The sequence below is a fragment of the Dama dama genome, chromosome 18 (assembly GCF_033118175.1).
Source record: "Dama dama isolate Ldn47 chromosome 18, ASM3311817v1, whole genome shotgun sequence".
Taxonomy (NCBI): domain Eukaryota; kingdom Metazoa; phylum Chordata; class Mammalia; order Artiodactyla; family Cervidae; genus Dama; species Dama dama.
The window spans coordinates 65785707-65803679 of NC_083698.1; the positions used below are offsets into that span (position 1 = coordinate 65785707).

At 49.2% G+C, this 17973-nt stretch overlaps 4 protein-coding genes across 5 annotated transcripts in view; all 4 read left to right on the forward strand.

Annotated features, from left to right (window-relative positions):
• The first annotated feature begins 21 nt into the window (after window positions 1–21).
• Window positions 22–4533, forward strand: HOXA5 (homeobox A5). Its single transcript, XM_061165474.1, has 2 exons — window positions 22–2580; window positions 3583–4533. Exons 1-2 carry the CDS (start codon window positions 1686–1688, stop codon window positions 3831–3833), a joined length of 1146 nt encoding a protein of 381 aa, XP_061021457.1. The 5' UTR covers window positions 22–1685; the 3' UTR covers window positions 3834–4533.
• Window positions 4534–5450: 917 nt separating this feature from the next.
• The window catches only part of HOXA3 (homeobox A3), a 35948-nt gene continuing 23425 nt past the window's right edge, over window positions 5451–17973 (forward strand). The window contains exon 1 of one of the 2 annotated variants that reach the window (XM_061165473.1): window positions 5451–5588. In XM_061165473.1, coding sequence (XP_061021456.1) covers window positions 5569–5588 — 20 coding nt within the window. In that variant the 5' untranslated portion in view covers window positions 5451–5568. The remainder of the gene's footprint in view (window positions 5589–17973) is intronic. The other variant, XM_061165470.1, reaches the window with a different exon arrangement.
• HOXA1 (homeobox A1) overlaps window positions 5569–17973 on the forward strand; it is a 45675-nt gene continuing 33270 nt past the window's right edge. Inside the window, exon 1 of the mRNA XM_061165478.1 lies at window positions 5569–5588. The gene's annotated coding sequence lies outside the window, so the exon portion shown is untranslated. The remainder of the gene's footprint in view (window positions 5589–17973) is intronic.
• On the forward strand, window positions 14923–17084 carry HOXA4 (homeobox A4). Its single transcript, XM_061165481.1, has 2 exons — window positions 14923–15535; window positions 16090–17084. The coding sequence occupies exons 1-2, from the start codon at window positions 14923–14925 to the stop codon at window positions 16434–16436; spliced, it is 960 nt and encodes a 319-aa protein (XP_061021464.1). The 3' UTR covers window positions 16437–17084.

Consider the following 17973-nt stretch of genomic DNA (forward strand, 5'->3'; position numbering starts at 1 on the left):
CCCGCGCCGCAACCTCCCTTGGCTTTGCCCCCTTGCCTTCGCCTGCTCCCCAACTTTTCTTCCCGCCTGCTCTCATACGGGGGCTTTCGAAGCTTCAGGGGAGCCCGGCGCTTTGCAAACGCCTGAGCATTTATTTCTTACAAGGAAAAAAAAAAAAAAAATCCCACACAGCCAATCCCAGCGGTAGAGCGAGACGCACTGCACACGCAGTCCCGATCTCCCAGGCTGCCCAAGCCGGATCCGGATCTCCGGGCCCGCCCCGAATCCGTCCCCGGCTCTTGTATTAGCGCCTCTGCACGGCCCTGAGCTCGGGTCGCTGGGTTACTGGAGAGGAAGGAACCCGGGGACCGAGCCCGTTTTGGTGTCTGGGCGTGTTTCCGCCTCAGTTCCTCGCCACCAAGCCCCAGAGATCTTGATCACCAAATCAACCCCGACCACTGGGAAGAGGGGCCTAAAGTCTGGGGCCCCAGCTCTGCCGTGGCCTTCTAGGCCATCCCCAGACAGGAAGACGCGCGAGGAACAAAGGGGGACCGAGAGAGAGGCTTGTCTCTCGGCCCCGCGCGCAACCGTCCGTGGAGAAGAAGCAACCTCAGCCCAGCCGAGCCAACCTGGGCACGGGTGGAACTTCACAGCCCTGGAAGCGACTGGGCTCCCCGAAGGCTCTGAGCTCCGGATTCCGGCTCCCCGCCTCCGACAGCGCCGGCGCTGCCACCGCAACAGCTTTCAGGACCTAAGGAAACGGCCCATAGCCATGGGAGCCGCAAGAGTCCTGGTTTTCAAACGTGCCAGGGGCGCCTGAGATGCTTGGCCTCCACCGGGGAGACTCCCCCGCCTCGCCTTTAGGCTATATTTGTGATTTACTTTCGTCTTTCAGAACCCAGAAAGATAACCACGGAGGTACTAGGCACTGCCACAAAATGCTTTCATTAGCGCCCTCATTTTACTCCTGGAGGTCTAAGCAAGACCCTAATAATTCGGCCCACGGATCCCCAGCCCCAAACAGCTTCTGTGGCTGTGAGGAGCCTGGGCCCACTCTCTGGGTTCACCGAGAACCCTCCGACTTGGGGCCCGGTTGGCTAGAGGAAAGGGACTGGGTGGTGAAGATTCTCCAAGCTGGATACTCAAAGCAAATCAAATAGCAAACTAATGACAGGAGAACCATATTTACACGCAAGAAAAATCGACTCTGGTTATAAAAGTGTATGGAATTTGACCTCGCCTCGGAGAAACACTACACAAAAGCTATCTTTAATAGACGCCTGTCATTTAAGAGCGGCAGGGACACTGCCCCTCACGCGCTCGAAAAAACAGAGCCATAATTGTAACTGCTGCTGCGGGTAGGATTTATTTCTCCAATTGGCTAAATGGCCTCCCCCCTTCCCCGAAGGTGATATCTGTATTTTCAAATTTCAGAGCTGTCGGCACGACGGGCAGAACCGACCCCAATCTCGCCACAACAAATAAGAGGGGCTACACAGCGGGGAAATAAAGTTGTTGTAAATAAAATTCAAGTCACCATCTTCCCCCAGTCCTCTGCAACCTCGCCGGGCACGCGATCGGCAGCTGACGGCCTCACAATTGGTACATCCTAATGGAACTGCGAGGGAAATGCAATAATTTTGCCATAATGGGCTGTAACCTCAATTCGACCCCGGCCCTCGCAGCCCCGGGTCGGAAGCGGAGCGATGCGCTCTGCCTCCAGCGGGTGGCGCTCGAGTCCGACTGAACGACGGCGGCGGGCGGCGGGCACGCGCCAGGGGCGCGCGCGCCACCCCTCTCGCCTCCACCCAACTCCCCCATTAGTGCACGAGTTTACCTCTAGAGGTCATCAGGCAGGATTTACGACTGGACAACAAAAGCACGTGATTCGAAGTCGTACCCCATATTTGGGTGCCTACGTAGGAGGGAACCAAGTACATGTCCCAGTCATTTCCATAATTCATCATAAATTGTGCAAGGGTGCTATAGACGCACAAACGACCGCGAGCCACAAATCAAGCACACATATCAAAAAACAAATGAGCTCTTATTTTGTAAACTCATTTTGCGGTCGCTATCCAAATGGCCCGGACTACCAGTTGCATAATTATGGAGATCATAGTTCCGTGAGCGAGCAATTCAGGGACTCGGCGAGCATGCACTCCGGCAGGTACGGCTACGGCTACAATGGCATGGATCTCAGCGTCGGCCGCTCGGGCTCCGGCCACTTTGGCTCCGGGGAGCGCGCCCGCAGCTACGCGGCCGGCGCCAGCGCGGCGCCCGCCGAGCCCAGGTACAGCCAGCCGGCCACGTCCACGCACTCGCCTCCGCCCGACCCGCTTCCCTGCTCCGCCGTGGCCCCTTCGCCCGGCAGCGAGAGCCACCACGGCGGGAAAAACTCCCTGGGCAACTCCAGCGGCGCCTCGGCCAACGCCGGCAGCACCCACATCAGCAGCAGAGAGGGGGTTGGCACGGCGTCCGGAGCCGAGGAGGACGCCCCCGCCAGCAGCGAGCAGGCGAGCGCGCAGAGCGAGCCGAGCCCGGCGCCGCCCGCCCAACCCCAGATCTACCCCTGGATGCGCAAGCTGCACATAAGTCATGGTAAAGCCAGCCTTTTCCTAAATCCAGCCGCGGGGGTGCGACTCTCGGTCCCCCTCCCATCTCCTTTACCGCCCTCTCTCTCCCGGTCTCTCCTGGTTTCCCCTCTCCCAGCCCGGTGGAGCCTCTCCCCGCCGTTCTCCTTCCCCTGCCTTCCTTCTTCCTCCTCTTTGCAGCGCTGGGCTCTCACAAATGGGGGGTTGCGGGGGAAGGGGCCGTTGGTCAGGCAAGTTTAGACGTTGAATGAGGGGGGAAAGGAAAAACAAAAACATATCGAACCCCAGCGCCTCGGAACGCGCTGACGGGTCAGGCCAGTCGAGCAGGGAGCAGAGGGGTAGAGGATGGCAGTAGGGGCCGTGAATCGGGCTTGTCAGGGCGGATAATTTATGAGGAGGGCTACGCTGGGGAAACAGCGTTACTAATTAGAGTCCCCGAAAAGGGGCTTGGGGGGGAATCATCGAGGCGAGAGCTGGCGAGATTCTGAAGTTTGGGCGCAGGAGGAAGAGCAGGAAAGGGAAGAAGAAGGGGGAGGGAAAAAAAAGAAAGCAGGCGCCCCAAGCGTGCAGGCTGGAACAGGAGGCGCCTCGCGGGGCTGGAACTTTGAGGGTGACCTGGAGGCCACTTGGGCGCACAGAAACGGGCCTTGCTTTGGTGGGTGTCTGAGTGTCGGGCAGCCTGAGAGGGCTGTGCCCTGCCTCGGGACTCCAGAGGCAGGTCCAAAGGGCAAGAGAGGGACGGGGGAAAGCCGGGTGATCCTCCGGGGACGCGGCTTCAACCTCGGATGGGCCGATTGTTCCCAGAGTCCAAACTGTATTGTTTTCTCTCTAGGAAGGAAGAGGGAAGGAAATTCTGGAGGGGTGGGTGGGTGGGCGGAAGAGGAGGGAGGACTTGTTGAGCTTTTTTCCCCTGTTCCCTGTCCAGGACCCTGGCAGTTCCAGCTGGTGGACTTTTTGGTAGCCACAGGCTGAGGAGTGGGTGGCTAAACCGCTGACTTTTCTGTTGCAGACAACATAGGCGGCCCGGAAGGCAAAAGGGCCCGAACGGCCTACACGCGCTACCAGACCCTGGAGCTGGAGAAGGAGTTCCACTTCAACCGCTACCTGACCCGCCGAAGAAGGATTGAAATAGCACATGCTCTTTGCCTCTCGGAGAGACAAATTAAAATCTGGTTCCAAAACCGGAGAATGAAGTGGAAAAAAGATAATAAGCTGAAAAGCATGAGCATGGCGGCGGCGGGAGGGGCCTTCCGCCCCTGAGTATTTGAGCGTTTAAAGTACTGAGCAGTATTAGCGGATCCCGCGTAGTGTCAGTACTAAGGTGACTTTCTGAAATTCCCTTGTGTTCCTTCTGTGAAGAAGCCCTGTTCTCGTTGCTCTAATTCATCTTTTAATCATGAGCCTGTTTATTGCCATTATAGCGCCTGTATAAGTAGATATGCTTTCTGTTCATCTCTTTGTCCTGAATGGCTTTGTCTTGAAAAAAAAAAATAGATGTTTTAACTTATTTATATGAAGCAAGCTGTGTTACTTGAAGTAACTATAACAAAAAAGAAAAGAGAAAAAAACACACAAAAAGCCCCCCTTCGACCTCGTTTAGTGCCAATGTTGTGTGTTGCACTCCAGTTGTTTAACTGTGCATGTGAGTGGAAGTGTCCCTGTCTCAATAGCTCCAAGCTGTTAAAGATATTTTTATTCAAACTACCTATATTCCTTGTGTAATTAATGCTGTTGTAGAGGTGACTTGCTGAGACACAACTTAACTTGTTCGACGTGTAGTGACTAGTGACTCTGTGAGAAAACTGTGACTCTGAGCGGTGTGTCCCTGCGTGCCTTTGTAGGACCCTTTGCACGAACTCTGGAAGTGGCTCTTATAAGCGCAGCTTCAGTGATGTATGTTTTTGTGAACAAAGTTACAAATATTGTCCAAGTCTGGCTGTTTAAGCAAACTGTGATCAGCTTTTTTTTTTTTTTTTTTTTTGGTATTTGTTTTTAAGGAAAAAATACTGACTGGAAACAAAAAATAAACTTTCTATTGTAAGTTCTCTTGGTCTGGTTTGTGCCAAATAGCAAGCGGCTCTTTCTGCTCTTCTGTCTGTCTGTCTGATGCGGGGAGGCAGTGAGTCTGTGGCTACCTGAGCAGCCTGCTTGTGCAAGGGGACCTCAAACCAGCAGCCTGACCCGCGGCCTCCCTAACTCTGACCCAGCAGAGAGTTCAGGGCAGGAGGTAGAAAAGCCTTAGGTGCTTGTAAAGCCTGAGTTTAACCTGCCTGTTTCTGAGGAAACCAAGTTAACTGGCTGGGTACCAAAAAAAAAAAAAAGAAAAAGGAGAAAAAGCCCAGGGCTTTGTTAGCGGCCCTCAGGGGCCCACACAGTTGCTGCTTCTCTCTGAAGGCCATCCTAGGCCTCCACTTGCTGAAAAGGCTACTGTGTCAAGCTGTGGCCCCCAGACCCTCTACCCCTAACCCACCCAGGCACTCTTTCCCACTCCTCGCCCTCCTGAACCCAGCTGGCTTCTTTTGCTACAATTAATTTGCTACAAATGGAAGGTACTTACCCCATCCTAGCTTGAGTGGGAAACTCCTCAGAGCAGCTAAAGCAGCAACTAGAGATTTGCACATTTACCGACTGCTTACACTGATGCCGTCTTTCCTTTTAAAAGTTATAAAACAGTAAACTTTATAAGCCCCAGTTCCGGCTATATGACATTTGGGTGCCAAATGAATAGGGTTTTGTCTATGAATTAGATCGTAAAATCATCCATAGCACAGACAGATCGGCTCACTGGCTATAAAACGTCACGTGGGGCCATTAAAGTAAGTTTTATGGTTTTGGGGAGTTGACATCCAACATTATATACCACATAACATATAATCTCACTGACGCTGGACTCCATTTGACTCTTTTGCAGGCTACGTGTGCCGCCTGGTCATTCAAATTGTCAATTTTAGGTCCAGAAGTGTCCAAACCACAAGTTCTCAAAACTGTCTGAAAAATGGCTACCTCCGAGTTAAGGTAAGCTCGCCCCCTGAGCGCTTTCAAGTTTATTTGTACTCTGAAAACTTTCTTTCTCCATCTTTCTTTCTCTCTCTGGTTCAGTAACTCTGGGGTTGCCTCAGAATTCCAAAGGGGAGAGCAGACTTTCCCTCGGCTCAAAGGAGCAGCGCCAGGAGCTAGCTTCGGAGGCATCACGGTGCAAGGCGCCAGTGGCCGCGCCGCATCCCCAGGCCTAACTTTAATTGCTGCACCAGCGCGGATGTTAATGACTTCCGCTGCTCTCGCCGGCGTGCAAAAAGATGATTTTTGTGTGTGAGTGGGCCTGCATGCGGAGACTGCGCAGGGTCGCCCCCATCCCGGGACTGGCGGGCCGGGCTCTGCGGGGTCTGCGGAGCCCTGGGTGGGGGCTGGGAGCCCCGGGGGGCGCGGGCCGCGGGCGCCGAGGCCGCGCTGCGCCCGGGCGCGCTGGGGAGTTTGAAAGAAAGGCCCGAGCAGGGCCGAGGAGGACTCTGGCGGGATTCCTTACGGGGCTGTGGCAATACGTCTTCGCGGGCCGGGGTCATTTGGCAGCATTGAATCGAGGCGACGGCCTTCGGGGCCGGGTCGCAGGCCGGCTCGGTGGAGCCCGAGGGTGGCAGGGGCCGGCGGGGCACACCTCCGGGCTGGGCCCCAGGGTTGCCAGGCCGAGGCCAGGCCGCGGGCACCCGCGGGGCGCAGGGGACCGCAGGTCCCCACCTGGGGGGAGGGCTCAGCACCCCCTCCCCGCCCCCACCCGGGATGAGGCCCTGAACCTTGTTTGCCTGCACGTTCTTTTTATTTCGGGGAGATTGTTCTCACCCGCCTGTGAGTCTGAAGCAATAAATTTTATGGCCGGATTTAACTTTAGTCTTTGAATCCCCAGTCTAAATGAAAGGAGTTACAGCGCTTTCTTTTCTTCCGCCTTGCCTTTCTTCGCCCTCTCTTCTCTCCTTTTCCTCTCCTCCTTTGCAGAATTAAACCATCCAGGCACAGGACCCTCAAAAGGCAACTTAGCCATCTCCCTAGATAACATGTAAGATTAGAGAAATTTATTCCCCCTCAATATACAGGCAAAGTCTCTGTTGCAAACTGTGCCCTGAAGTTTGAGGGGAAATCGAAGTGTCTTCAATGCCCAACTTAAAAGCCCCCAGAGCCATTAGGTTGTTTTTCCTCACACATCATAAAGGGTAGTTTAGGGGAGAAATTGGTCGTTTGTCAGTAGATTTCCGCCTTTCTTTTGTTAGCTGCTCTTTCTGTTTGATCCCAGGAAATTTACATAATCTATGATTTCCAAAACAGTTCCCAATATTGCACCAATGGGTGAGATAAATTTTTCCTGGGTACAGTTGCAGCTTGGTTTCAGCCACCCTTTCTGGCCCCAACCCCCTACATTCTTCAGTGGCAAAGCCATGACTGGGGACCCTGCAGCCTATCCTGGGTCCTTTCCCTGAATGGGTACCCACAAGGGATTTCGCAGATTTTCCCCATCCTGGATGAAGAACTAAGCCAACTCCCCCAATCCAGAAGTGAAACAGAAATTGGGATCTTATGTCTCCAAATGCTTTTCTCCTTAGGGAAATTTTCTGCAAGTGCTGACTGTAAAGTAAAGTCCTTCAAGTGGAAACATTTAATGTGTAATTTGGAATTTCCACAAATTTCATTGTGCAGAGGCCACTTTCACTCAACCTAAGTCCAACAGATATCCCCAAACTCAGAGGTCCAGAAAGCAAAACCTCAGAAGTTTTTTGAAAAATTGAAACCCTCCCACAAGTCCCACTCCTGTTGAGTAGTGGGAAGGCGAATCTCTGAAGTCCTTTCATGTAACCTATTAAAGTGAGCATTGATAGTTCAGCACTTAGGAAGCTGGGTCTGTATCTTAGTCAGAACCAGAATATTAACTTTATTTGGGTTCTCTTTTATTATGTGTTAGTGAGAATTCTGGAGTCTTTGTTCTGCTGCTCTGAGTTTCAGGTTCTTTAATGGAAAACACTGGGTTAAGGGTTTTACTTTAGTTACTCATTTGGTGATCCTGCATGAGTGATTTCTTGGTGACTAAAATTAGTGGCAGAAAAAAGAGGGATAGGGCTCCTGACAGGTTCATTTAGGTAACTTGCCTGGAGGAAGTGTCCATACCACTTCCGTGATCGCATCCCACCCTGGGGTGTGGGAATGGGCAGAAAGTCTCTGGACCAGTATCACACAATATGGGGGAATCTTTCCCATGCATTAAAAAAATATATGGGCTATAAATATTGTCAGCTTGCTTATTTCTGTCTATTGTAATTATCATAAAACTTTAGAGTTTAAGAGAGCAGGCCAACGCACATGGGGTTAAACGACTTTAAAAAATACAGCATCCAGGCAGACCTATGTGAGCGGTATTGGAGGAATTTTTTTTCTTCCTATTTTCATAGGAAGCATCATAAAGAGGATGACTGGTTATCTGCTTGTTTTGTAGATAAAGTTGTTTTTTTCTTGTGCATTCTTTTGGGGTTGTTTTTGCAGAGGAACTTACCTAGGAAAAAAAAAATCTCTGTCACCCTGAGGGCTTTATGAAGACATCTAGCCTCAGCCGATGGCTGCAGAGTCTGTCTGTGATCCTAGCCTTGTAAAAGGAGAAGGCATCTGAAATGTGCCGGGGCCCATTTGTTTCTACAGGCTGAAGAGACAATATTTCCTGAACTATAAATATAATAGGAAGCTTCTGGTCACACTTACTTAGGGGTTTGTTAGGGTTTCCATGGTCTAATTTCACAACATTATGCCAAGATTCCTTCCCCCCACCACCACTCTTTCCCCCTGCTTCATTGTTGGCATTCTGAGAGAACAACACAGAAATTTCTACTAGAAACGGAGTCATGTTCAGTTGTTGAGATGTGAAGAATATTATATCCAAACAATTAATGAGGGGAGAGCAAATTACATCCTGAAAGATAGGCTATTAAAGAGGAAAACAATTCTTCTTTTAGCTTAAAAGATGCCCTTCAAAGCCTCTCTCCCATCTTCACTCTGGAGTCTGTCTGAGGTTTGCCCACCATGGAGAGTGCAGAACGTTGTGGGCGCCATCCCTTTGGCTTCTAAGGCATGTCTTTCTAGACAATGACAAAACTATACACGGGGCTTCCAGACTGGGCTGAGGGGGTCTGCCTAGGCTCCCACCCACATTGGAGAGGGGAGCCACAGTCCTAGCCATTCTAAACCCCAGGACTAGAAGGTCTGCCTAGGTCTGTTTTATTTCGTGTTTTTCCTGCAAAGAAAGCTGCCTTTCCCCCATCAGTTCCCCTCCCCACAAACTGGTCTTTTCAATAATAATATTTGTTATGAAGGTTATTGGGTAATTATTGCGATTTTGTGAAGCAGCCCTTGCTGGAGGTGAAGTCTGTCATCGCCTAACAAATGACGCCCGTGCAGTTCACTGCCGGGTTAAGTAAATGCAGAGAAGATAAATCTGCACACCCTAGGAATCGCCAGCAGAGCACGCTTTAGTACAAGTTCACAGTCAACTCTCCTGCCTGGGCCAGCTCTCCCTCCCAACAATTAGGGCTGCGTCTTTATTTTTAAATAAAGGAAAAGTCTCCAGCTTCCATTGCCTGTTTTCTCCCCCATCTTTTTTCTTTCACTTTGTGCGAGGGTCCTCTCGAAAAAGTCTTCTGCTCCAAATTTTCCTAGTAAATGTAATGATGAGTGATTTTAAAATCGTCTCATTCCTATTTAAGTGATGACAAAAGGAGGCAGGAGGCCGATTCAATGGGAAATACAGTTAAAAACACACAGAAATCTCCAATTCGCCCTCTTATTCCAAAAGGCGGTGGCAGAAGCAGGGCGTCCCTGAGCTGCTCCGGTGGTGGGGGGCCCTTCCCCTGGAGAGAAGAGGCACAGAGTTGTGTATCTTTGTGGCTGTAACTGCAGGTCAGAAAGTTGAGGGTCAAAAGTTTACATCGTGCGGCACTCTTAGTCAGCTGCCCAGACAGAGTTTGATGTCAATGTTAGAGCTGCGATCTTGACTATCAGTACAAAAGATAAAATGGCTCGGAGTGACGCGTGTATCACGGCGTGGACTCCAGGTGAACCCTAGTGGTTGAATGACCTCAATTACGAAGGGAAGGATAGAAAATTCCTCTTTTCAAGAGTAATACATGCTGTATTTCATCTTGAATGATCACTCCCATCCTAAGGGAATAGCAGCAGGTAAATAGGCATAGATTATTGAAACACCAACACTTAGATGCTGGAGAATCTAGGAATCTGTGGGTTTGTCTCAAAATAAAAAAAAACTGAAAACTCATTAGTAGACCTTTAAAAAAATTATGTAGGAAGTTGCCAATGTTTCATCATACCTTCAAAGGGAAAAGAGTGGAGAAGGAAACTTCCTCTCTTTGAAAACTGTGATGTTGATGGGCTAATTTTTTTTTCCTTTTTAGTACCTATAATGATCCCTAAAGTGTGTGAAAACAAGGGCAGACACAGGCACTGCTTGCAAAATGTATCATTTGCCATTGTCAAGCACAGAATACTTTTTTTCTGAAACTTCCACTCACTAAATGCTGAGAGCCCGGAAGGGCAGGAAGGAAGTGGAAACCCTCTACCTTCCCACCAATGAGAAAATGCTTATTGGTACCAGGAAAATACTCCTGTTGTCAAACGTTTTTCTTTATGCTTATTGTTAACCCTACACTGAATGGGAGAGAAATGCTACAATTTATGGGTGAATAAACTGTAAATAATATGCCATTTGGAAGGTGGAATCCACAAATGCCAGATCACTTCATGAGACCACTGTGACAGACTTCTATTCTCCAGAAAATACTCCTTAAAAATACATTTGGAATAAAAGCTAAGGAGAGGGGAAGCAAGCTAAGGAGGGAGGGCGGGAGAATAGGAAAGAAAGGGAATAGTGTGTGAGGGAAGCCAACTGGAACCATGCCTCGTGTGTGCGTTGCAGCTGGAGAGCTAAACAATATTTTATTTTTCATGCACCTATATTAACCTTAAGTGCTGGTGCCATTAGCATCTATTTTCTGGGGGACATGGTTTCCTTTTCTACGTATTGATCTTCAAAGTAATCTATGAAGAGAAACAGAAGAGAAAAATGAAATTTTTTCCCTAGGTTTTCCTTTTAACTTTGGAGATAAGCTAATTCAGCTACTCAGAATATAGACCTTTGCAGGGACATTTAAGATTATCCCACTATAATCTGGTTGATTGGGTTTGCTGGTGCCAGGTACCTTCAGTGGTATAAAGCAAATATTTCCCAAACACTGCCTCCCTGGAAGTAGTCAGATTGTTTCCACTGTGCAATGTGTAAAGTTTTTACTCTGGCCAAGAGCTTGAAGCCAAATGGGGGTGTGCCAGATGAGAGGAAAGGGAACAACTGTGGTGACTGCTATTACAGCAACGAACCCTTCACCACATCTGGGCCAGTGAGATGAAGAAAGCGGAAACTCCCTGTATTCCTCACTAAGACAAGTATGTGTCTCTTCAAGAAAACCTTGTTATTGGTTAAAAACGTGCCACACCTTAGGAACATGTCAGCTTCGCTAACCACAGACACCTCTTAGCTAGTTTTTCAAGTCAAAGAAAAGGTACCTGCAGAAGTTATCACTTTTAGAGTGCTTACATTTTTTTTAATTTGGAGGATTTTAATCTTTAGGCCTCTGACACAACCCTGGTTAAAATTTATATCTAATCTGAATATGAGTTTCATATGCCTTACGCCTGGGTTGTGTTCATTAGTATAAACTACTGTTAAGGAAATTACCCCAAGACAACTGATTGATCAAATGGCTGATAAAGTATTGCTTCTCCAAAATCCTGTCGAGTATAGGTAAGGGGGAAGCCCTCAAATGCCACTATCAGGCATTCTGAAATTCAGTCCCTGTCTTGAGCGCTCCAGAGACGTGCTTCAGATAGCGAACAGTCAGTCTGAGGGACTCTAGCTCTAGAGAACAAAGGACAAATACAGTCAATACATTCCATAACGTTTACATTTCCTTTGCTTCCCCCCACCCCCGCCCTTGCCTTGATTTTCCCTGAGAAGGAGTGACCTGGGCAAAGCATCCTGCTCTCTAAAAGGCACTGTATAGACCTTTTAGAAGCGCAAAGTCCAAGGCCGAGGTGAACTTCAGGTCAGCGCGTCTAACAAATATGAAAATGTCGGCTGGTGAAGGGCGCGCCTTGTGATTTAACAAAGACTGTCAATGTGTAAGATTAATAAGAAACAAAATGCACACGGTGTCACTGTTCGGTCACTTTGAAACTTGGGACAGGGTTGCATTCAAGAGGGAAGGCTGTTCCAAATATATTCAAAATAATTCAAATCAAATTCAAACTAGGCTGCAAAACACTGCCTCCCTCTCACCCTCTCTCTCCCTCGGACTCCCTTTGCTTTCCTTCTCCAGTTGGGATTTGAGGACATGACGAAAAGTTATTTCACTTAATGGGATTTTAAGAACGCTTTGGTTAGGAATATATATTATCCCTGCACATGGAAATGAGGAAATATGCTTACCAGTTTCCCAAGAAAAGGATAACGCTTTCACCGTGCTTGGGACTGGAGCCAGTTGGTGTGTGAAGATTAGCATGTTCCCACTCTGCTTGATTTCAGGGCATCTCATCTTTTTTCGGGCAAGATTCTGCCGGTAAACTTCAGTTTATTTATTAATTGAGTTAGTTTCTTCCTGGCTTTACGTTGGTGTCTTGAATCTCATGTGAAGGCAAGAGGTTTTTTTGTTTGTTTGTTTGTTTTTTCAAAAGATTATTTAATTCAGTGGAATGATGCTATGGCTTGCAAAGAGAGATTGTGGAAGGATCAAAAAAGATACTGAGATTGTTTATTACAGCCATAAATCTTGCAGTAAAATGTCAAAATGTCGGTGTGGGAGATAACACTTGGTGGTCCTGGCTCCGTTTGTGTTTATGATAGGAACCACAAAGACAAGTTACAGGCCTTGGGGGGATTCTGTGTAAGCCCATCTTCCTAAAGGAATAGAGCCACACGAATCACAGGCGCAGTTAACTCGTTTAGGTTAACCATATACAAAACAGTGCCTGAGCCTCCTTAATACTTTTAAATAGAAACTGGGTGGAAGGTTCTGAGGCTAAACAACACGAATTTTGTTTTTTAGTGTCTGTAAATAATATTGAACAGACATGGTTAAACCCTCGTCTGATGGCACGAGGAGGGAGGCAACATTTCCTTGTCAGGTTTTTTCTTCCCTGAAGCTCAGTGAGCAGTTTTGCTAATTACTTTATGAATGTATATATTATTCATGTTATATAGTATACATATGTATATGTTATTTTTCCTTGCGGTACAGTGATATTGGTTTAGGCAGTTCTATCACAGGCTAGATATTTCCCTTGAGTCTAAAGAGGATGTCTAAAGATTACACTCAGTGTTGATTTCTGTCTGTGGCTTAGGTTTCATTTGTAAAAATTTTTAGGATGCCCCATGTCGATGGACATCTCTCTTCAAATATGGAAAACCTCTTTGTACCACTTCAGGATGACTGCAGCTAGAAAGCTAACATGATCCCTTTTTTAACCTCTTTTCCTAAATTAGTTTAAAGATTAGTCCCATATAATAGGCTTTATGTGGCTAGGCATTAAAGACTATCCATCAAATGGATATATTCCAGCATTTCGTAACTCATATGAGTAACCCATATAAATGAAGATAGAATTGACATTCCTTTTGAAGTGTCTCCAGGCTTAGGCTGTAACTTTCCTTGTCTGCGTTCCAGACTGTTGTGAGAAGGCTGTTTATATTGCTCTTTGAAAAATCAACTAAGGTGCACCAGCTGAAAAATACTTGCTTTGCATGCCAATATGAAAGTATTTTTAGAATGGTGACTATGGTACTTTGCACTGCTTTAATCTAGGCTGAAAAGAGGATCTAGGTGTGTCTATTACTCAGAAAAGGAAAGGGAAAATACACACTGTGAGGAAGGCATCAGTATTTACTTCAAACATCAACATTAGGTGGAATTAATAAGTAATTTATTTGTTAATAATGGCGTAATTAGTTTACTCATCAAATTTCAATTACCAAATGGCAGGCAACAGTCCTCTCTCTCCTTTCCAAAGCTACTGACATCGTTAATATGCTAATTTTCAGCAATTCAGAAATTATAGATCATCTTTAAATATAACTTTAACGTCAGATACAGCCTGAAAAAGCAACACCCGAAGACAAAACAAAATTCTTAGCGGGAAAAGACCCGTCGACACAATGCCTATGCTATCCTTAGCTTGTTTTTGCTTTGAGATTGTTCTGAAGTAGGGAATTGTTGTTCTCAATGGTGGATTTGGTGAAGGCATCGAAGCTTCTATCTATCCCCACCCTTGGGCCACTTTCTTTCTCACAATCGCACCTACTACATTCAAGCATATTTAATTCTAAATCGACACTTCCATCAAATGAGACGCTATTAGGAAATTCTGGTTTTTCTTAGGGAAATAACCAAATCAATTCTGCTTCTAAAAGGAAAAAAAAAAAAAGCTCATCCGCTTCTATTGGAATAGTCTTGTTTCAAATCTAGGGGCCTATTTCCCTCAGCTGCTGACCCACCCACCCTTTTTGGCTCCTGCTTGACTTCTCAAACAAGGTACAACGGGCGAGGATGCGGTGAGCACGATGTGGGGAAGGAATCAGTTGGTGAGAAAACTGGTCTGTTGGCCCCATTCGTTTTATTCCGGGGCCAGGATGAAAAACGGAATACCACCCCATCTCGTCTTGGTCCCGACGCCATTCCCTCCCCTAGGCGGCCTCGAACTCTGGAGGACTCCAAGCCAAGCTAGGCTGGGGCCCGAGGTCAGCGCTTGGCCGCGGCCGCCTGGCTGCCCCGAGGCCTAGGCCAGGGCACGCGTAGGGCTCGGTCCCGGCATGCGAGAGAACCAGAAGCCTGCGGTCCCCGAATTGCCAGCGGGACTCAAAGTTGGGGGATTGGAGGACCAAAGCGCGAGCTCCCTCCCTTCGGCTGAAGTGGGACAGCAGCATCCATCACCCGTCCGCGCGCTTCCTGATCCGGGTCCGCGCGCGCGGCGCGCACATTGGCGGGGGCGGGTCACGTGGAGGTACGGGGCGGGATGCGCGCCGGCCGGGACGCGCGCTGGTCGGGACAGAGGGCGCGCGCGCGCGCGGGGGGGAGGAGCGGCGCGAACTTCGGTGGCGCAGGCGGCGGAGGGAGGGGGAGGGGTGGGCGCTTGACAGCGGGGGAGGGGAAGAGACCGGAGGAAGGGGGGATGGGAAACGAGGCAGGAGGGGGAGGGGCCTCGGCGAGCCCAGAAAAACGACAACGCGAGAAAAATTAGTATTTTTGCACTTCACAAATTAATGACCATGAGCTCGTTTTTGATAAACTCCAACTACATCGAGCCCAAGTTCCCTCCCTTCGAGGAGTACGCGCAGCACAGCGGCCCGGGCGGCGGAGACGGCGGCCCGGGCGGGGGCCCCGGCTATCAGCAGCCCCCAGCGCCCGCGGCCCAGCACCTGCCGCCGCCGCAGCAGCAGCCCCAGCTCTCCCACGCGGGCGGCAGTCGCGAGCCCCCAGCCTCCTACTACGCGCCTCGGGCCGCCCGCGAGTCCTCCTATCCCGCGGCCGCGCTCTACCCCGCGCACGGGGCGGCCGACACCGCCTACCCCTATGGCTACCGCGGTGGCGCCAGTCCGGGGCAGCCGCCGCAGCCCGAGCAGCCCCCGGCGCACGCCAAGGCTCCTGCGCACGGCCTGCACGCGAGCCACGTCCTGCCGCCTCCTCCCCCGCAGCATCGTGCGGCGGCCCCCGCGCCCCCGCGGCGCTGCGAGGCGGCTCCTGCCACCCCGGGCGTCCCGTCAGGGGGCAGCGCCCCCGCGTGCCCGCTGCTCCTGGCAGACAAGAGCCCGCCGGGCCTGAAGGGCAAGGAGCCCGTGGTGTACCCCTGGATGAAGAAGATCCATGTCAGCGCCGGTACGTGGCGCCGCTGGGGAGGCGCGGAATGGTGGGCTGGGGCCGAGCCGGGTTCCAGGGCCGGGGCGGGGGTCAGGGAGAGAGGCCCCTTAGGGGAAGAGGGCCTCGGGAGGGGAGCACCGAACTGGCCCAAGCTACAGTGGGATGTGGGTGTGTGAGCGCCAGCCAGCCGCCTGATTCCAATGTGAGAACCCTTTTGTACCCGGGGTCCCTTTATCTGGAGATTTACGAGACGACAAACTGTTAGGGCAGTAATTATAGCCCCCATAAATTTAATTGCCCTGGCAGAGGCTTCAGGCCATGTGTCTTTGAAGCTTTTCTTCAGCCCCAATGCCCAGCACTATTCTTTATGGCTCTCGGGTGTTTCCCGTTGTCAATAGCCTGTGAAACATTTTCTTTGCCGTTTTATGTATCTTGCGTGAACTTGGTGTCAGGTTATTATATAATGATGATGTCCAATTGCTCTTCCCCACCCCACCTTCTCTTTCCTCCTCCTTTCCCTCTCCTCCACTCCCTCCTCCTTGGCTTTCTCCTTCGGGGTTATGGGCTTTCAGTCAACCCCAGTTATAATGGAGGGGAGCCCAAGCGCTCCCGAACCGCCTACACCCGGCAGCAGGTCTTGGAGCTGGAGAAAGAGTTCCACTTTAACCGCTACCTGACCCGGCGTCGCCGCATCGAGATCGCCCACACGCTCTGCTTGTCTGAGCGCCAGGTCAAGATCTGGTTTCAGAACCGAAGGATGAAGTGGAAGAAAGATCATAAACTGCCCAACACTAAGATGCGATCCTCCAACTCCAGCTCGGCTTCAGCAGGCCCGCCAGGAAAACCACAAACTCAGAGCCCGCATCCGCATCCTCACCCCCACCAGGGCTCCTCCGCACTCACTCCTTCCTCTATGTAATCTTCCAGAGCTCTAGACCAGTTCTGTCCCTCACCTGCTTTTCTCCTCTCTTCTGCCCCTTTTCCCATCCACCCGTCCCCATCTGGACTACGACTGACCCCCAAACAAAACTCAATTTGGTGAAAAGGATAATAAAAAGAAGCTGTTTTGCGGGTAAGAAAGCGTGTGAACTGGTTGCCACAGAAGAGAAGGCAATGACCAGGATGCTGGCTGGTGGGACAACCTGCTGGCCTGGACAAGGCTGTCAGCTTTGGATACCCGAGAAGGACCACTTGGCATCAAATACTTTTGAGATGGCTGAAGCCAGTCGCACAACTCATGTTGATTGGGGACATGTACATTTGTTGCAAGCAGAAGAAAACAGACCCTTTTCCTACCTTCCTTACCTTCCCCTCCCTCCTTAAGGCAGCTCATAAAAGCTTGTACTGAACTGAATAAATGAGTAGCCACTGTGGACCTCACAAGATTATTTAATTCTCAAAAATGTATAGACCTTGATGGTAGATGTGACACATGTTAGTTTCCCTTCCTTTCATTTATTTAAAATATTGTTATGGAGATATTGTCTTATTCTGAGGCACAATCTTGGAAGGGAGAGTGCATTTAGTCCCACATGCAGCTGTACAAATTGTGGTGTTGCTCTGTAGAAAGCCATGTGCTAAGAATAAACTCTGTTTAAAAAAACAAAGTTCTAAGACATATTTGTGTGTTTCCTACTTTTAATTAAAGAAAAGTTCTCTGAATTGAAATGGTTGACCTTTCGTGTAAAAATCCTGTAGATGGTTTGGGTTGCATTCACTTGGACTGACTGCTCACATAATTTGTTCAACTTGAGCTGAACTCTTGTCAAGTTTGACCCACTGTGGGAAAAGTTCCAAAGAGCAGGAAAGCTCTTGAGCTCTGAGAGGGCTCCTCTTCTTCCCAAACTTGGCCAGGCTTTCAAGCTTCAAGTCTCTGTAAGGCATAGAAACGTGTCCTTCTCTGCAATGAAAGGTGAAACCGCGCAGTGCTGCGGGCCCACGAGTTTCTGCAGCTGTTCTACATGCTGAACTCTGAGCACACTTGGAAAGAAGTGGTCCCTTTGGTATTTATTGCACCTTCACACTTAATCTGCCTGTTTCCCTGGAGATAAAAAATAGTTTGTACAAAGAGTTGAGATTGCTTTTTGTCTCTTGGATGTTTTTAAGGTTCTCTTCACTAACTGCAACTTGGGATTTTTGTTTGTTTTTTCATTTCTTTTTTTTTTCCAAGCAAGACCTTTAAAAATAAACTGAATTTTTCTGGTACATCCTCCAAAGTTTTTTTGGAGGAAAGAATAATGACACCTTAAGCAAGGTAGATCTGGGAGTATTAAGTGTTGGAAGAAAGCCAAACTCTGAACTAGGGACATCTTCCTTAAGTACTCCCAGATCTCACTGTAACCTAGAGATCTAGATTCAAAAGGCTGAAATCAAACCCCACTTCTCAATCTTTATAGCCCAGTATCTGCTTACTGATTTACAAATTTGTAAAGAGGATTTAGACTTGATTGTCACTG

What these genes read in the sequence shown, in the direction of transcription:
- HOXA5 (XM_061165474.1), top strand. Translation starts at nt 1,686, where the DNA reads ATGCGCTCTGCCTCCAGCGGGTGGCGCTCGAGTCCGACTGAACGACGG. An exon ending in CAAGCTGCACATAAGTCATG is followed by an intron (nt 2,581 to 3,582) that starts GTAAAGCCAGCC and finishes TTTCTGTTGCAG; the next exon opens with ACAACATAGGCGGCCCGGAA.
- HOXA4 (XM_061165481.1), top strand. Translation starts at nt 14,923, where the DNA reads ATGACCATGAGCTCGTTTTTGATAAACTCCAACTACATCGAGCCCAAG. An exon ending in GAAGATCCATGTCAGCGCCG is followed by an intron (nt 15,536 to 16,089) that starts GTACGTGGCGCC and finishes ATGGGCTTTCAG; the next exon opens with TCAACCCCAGTTATAATGGA.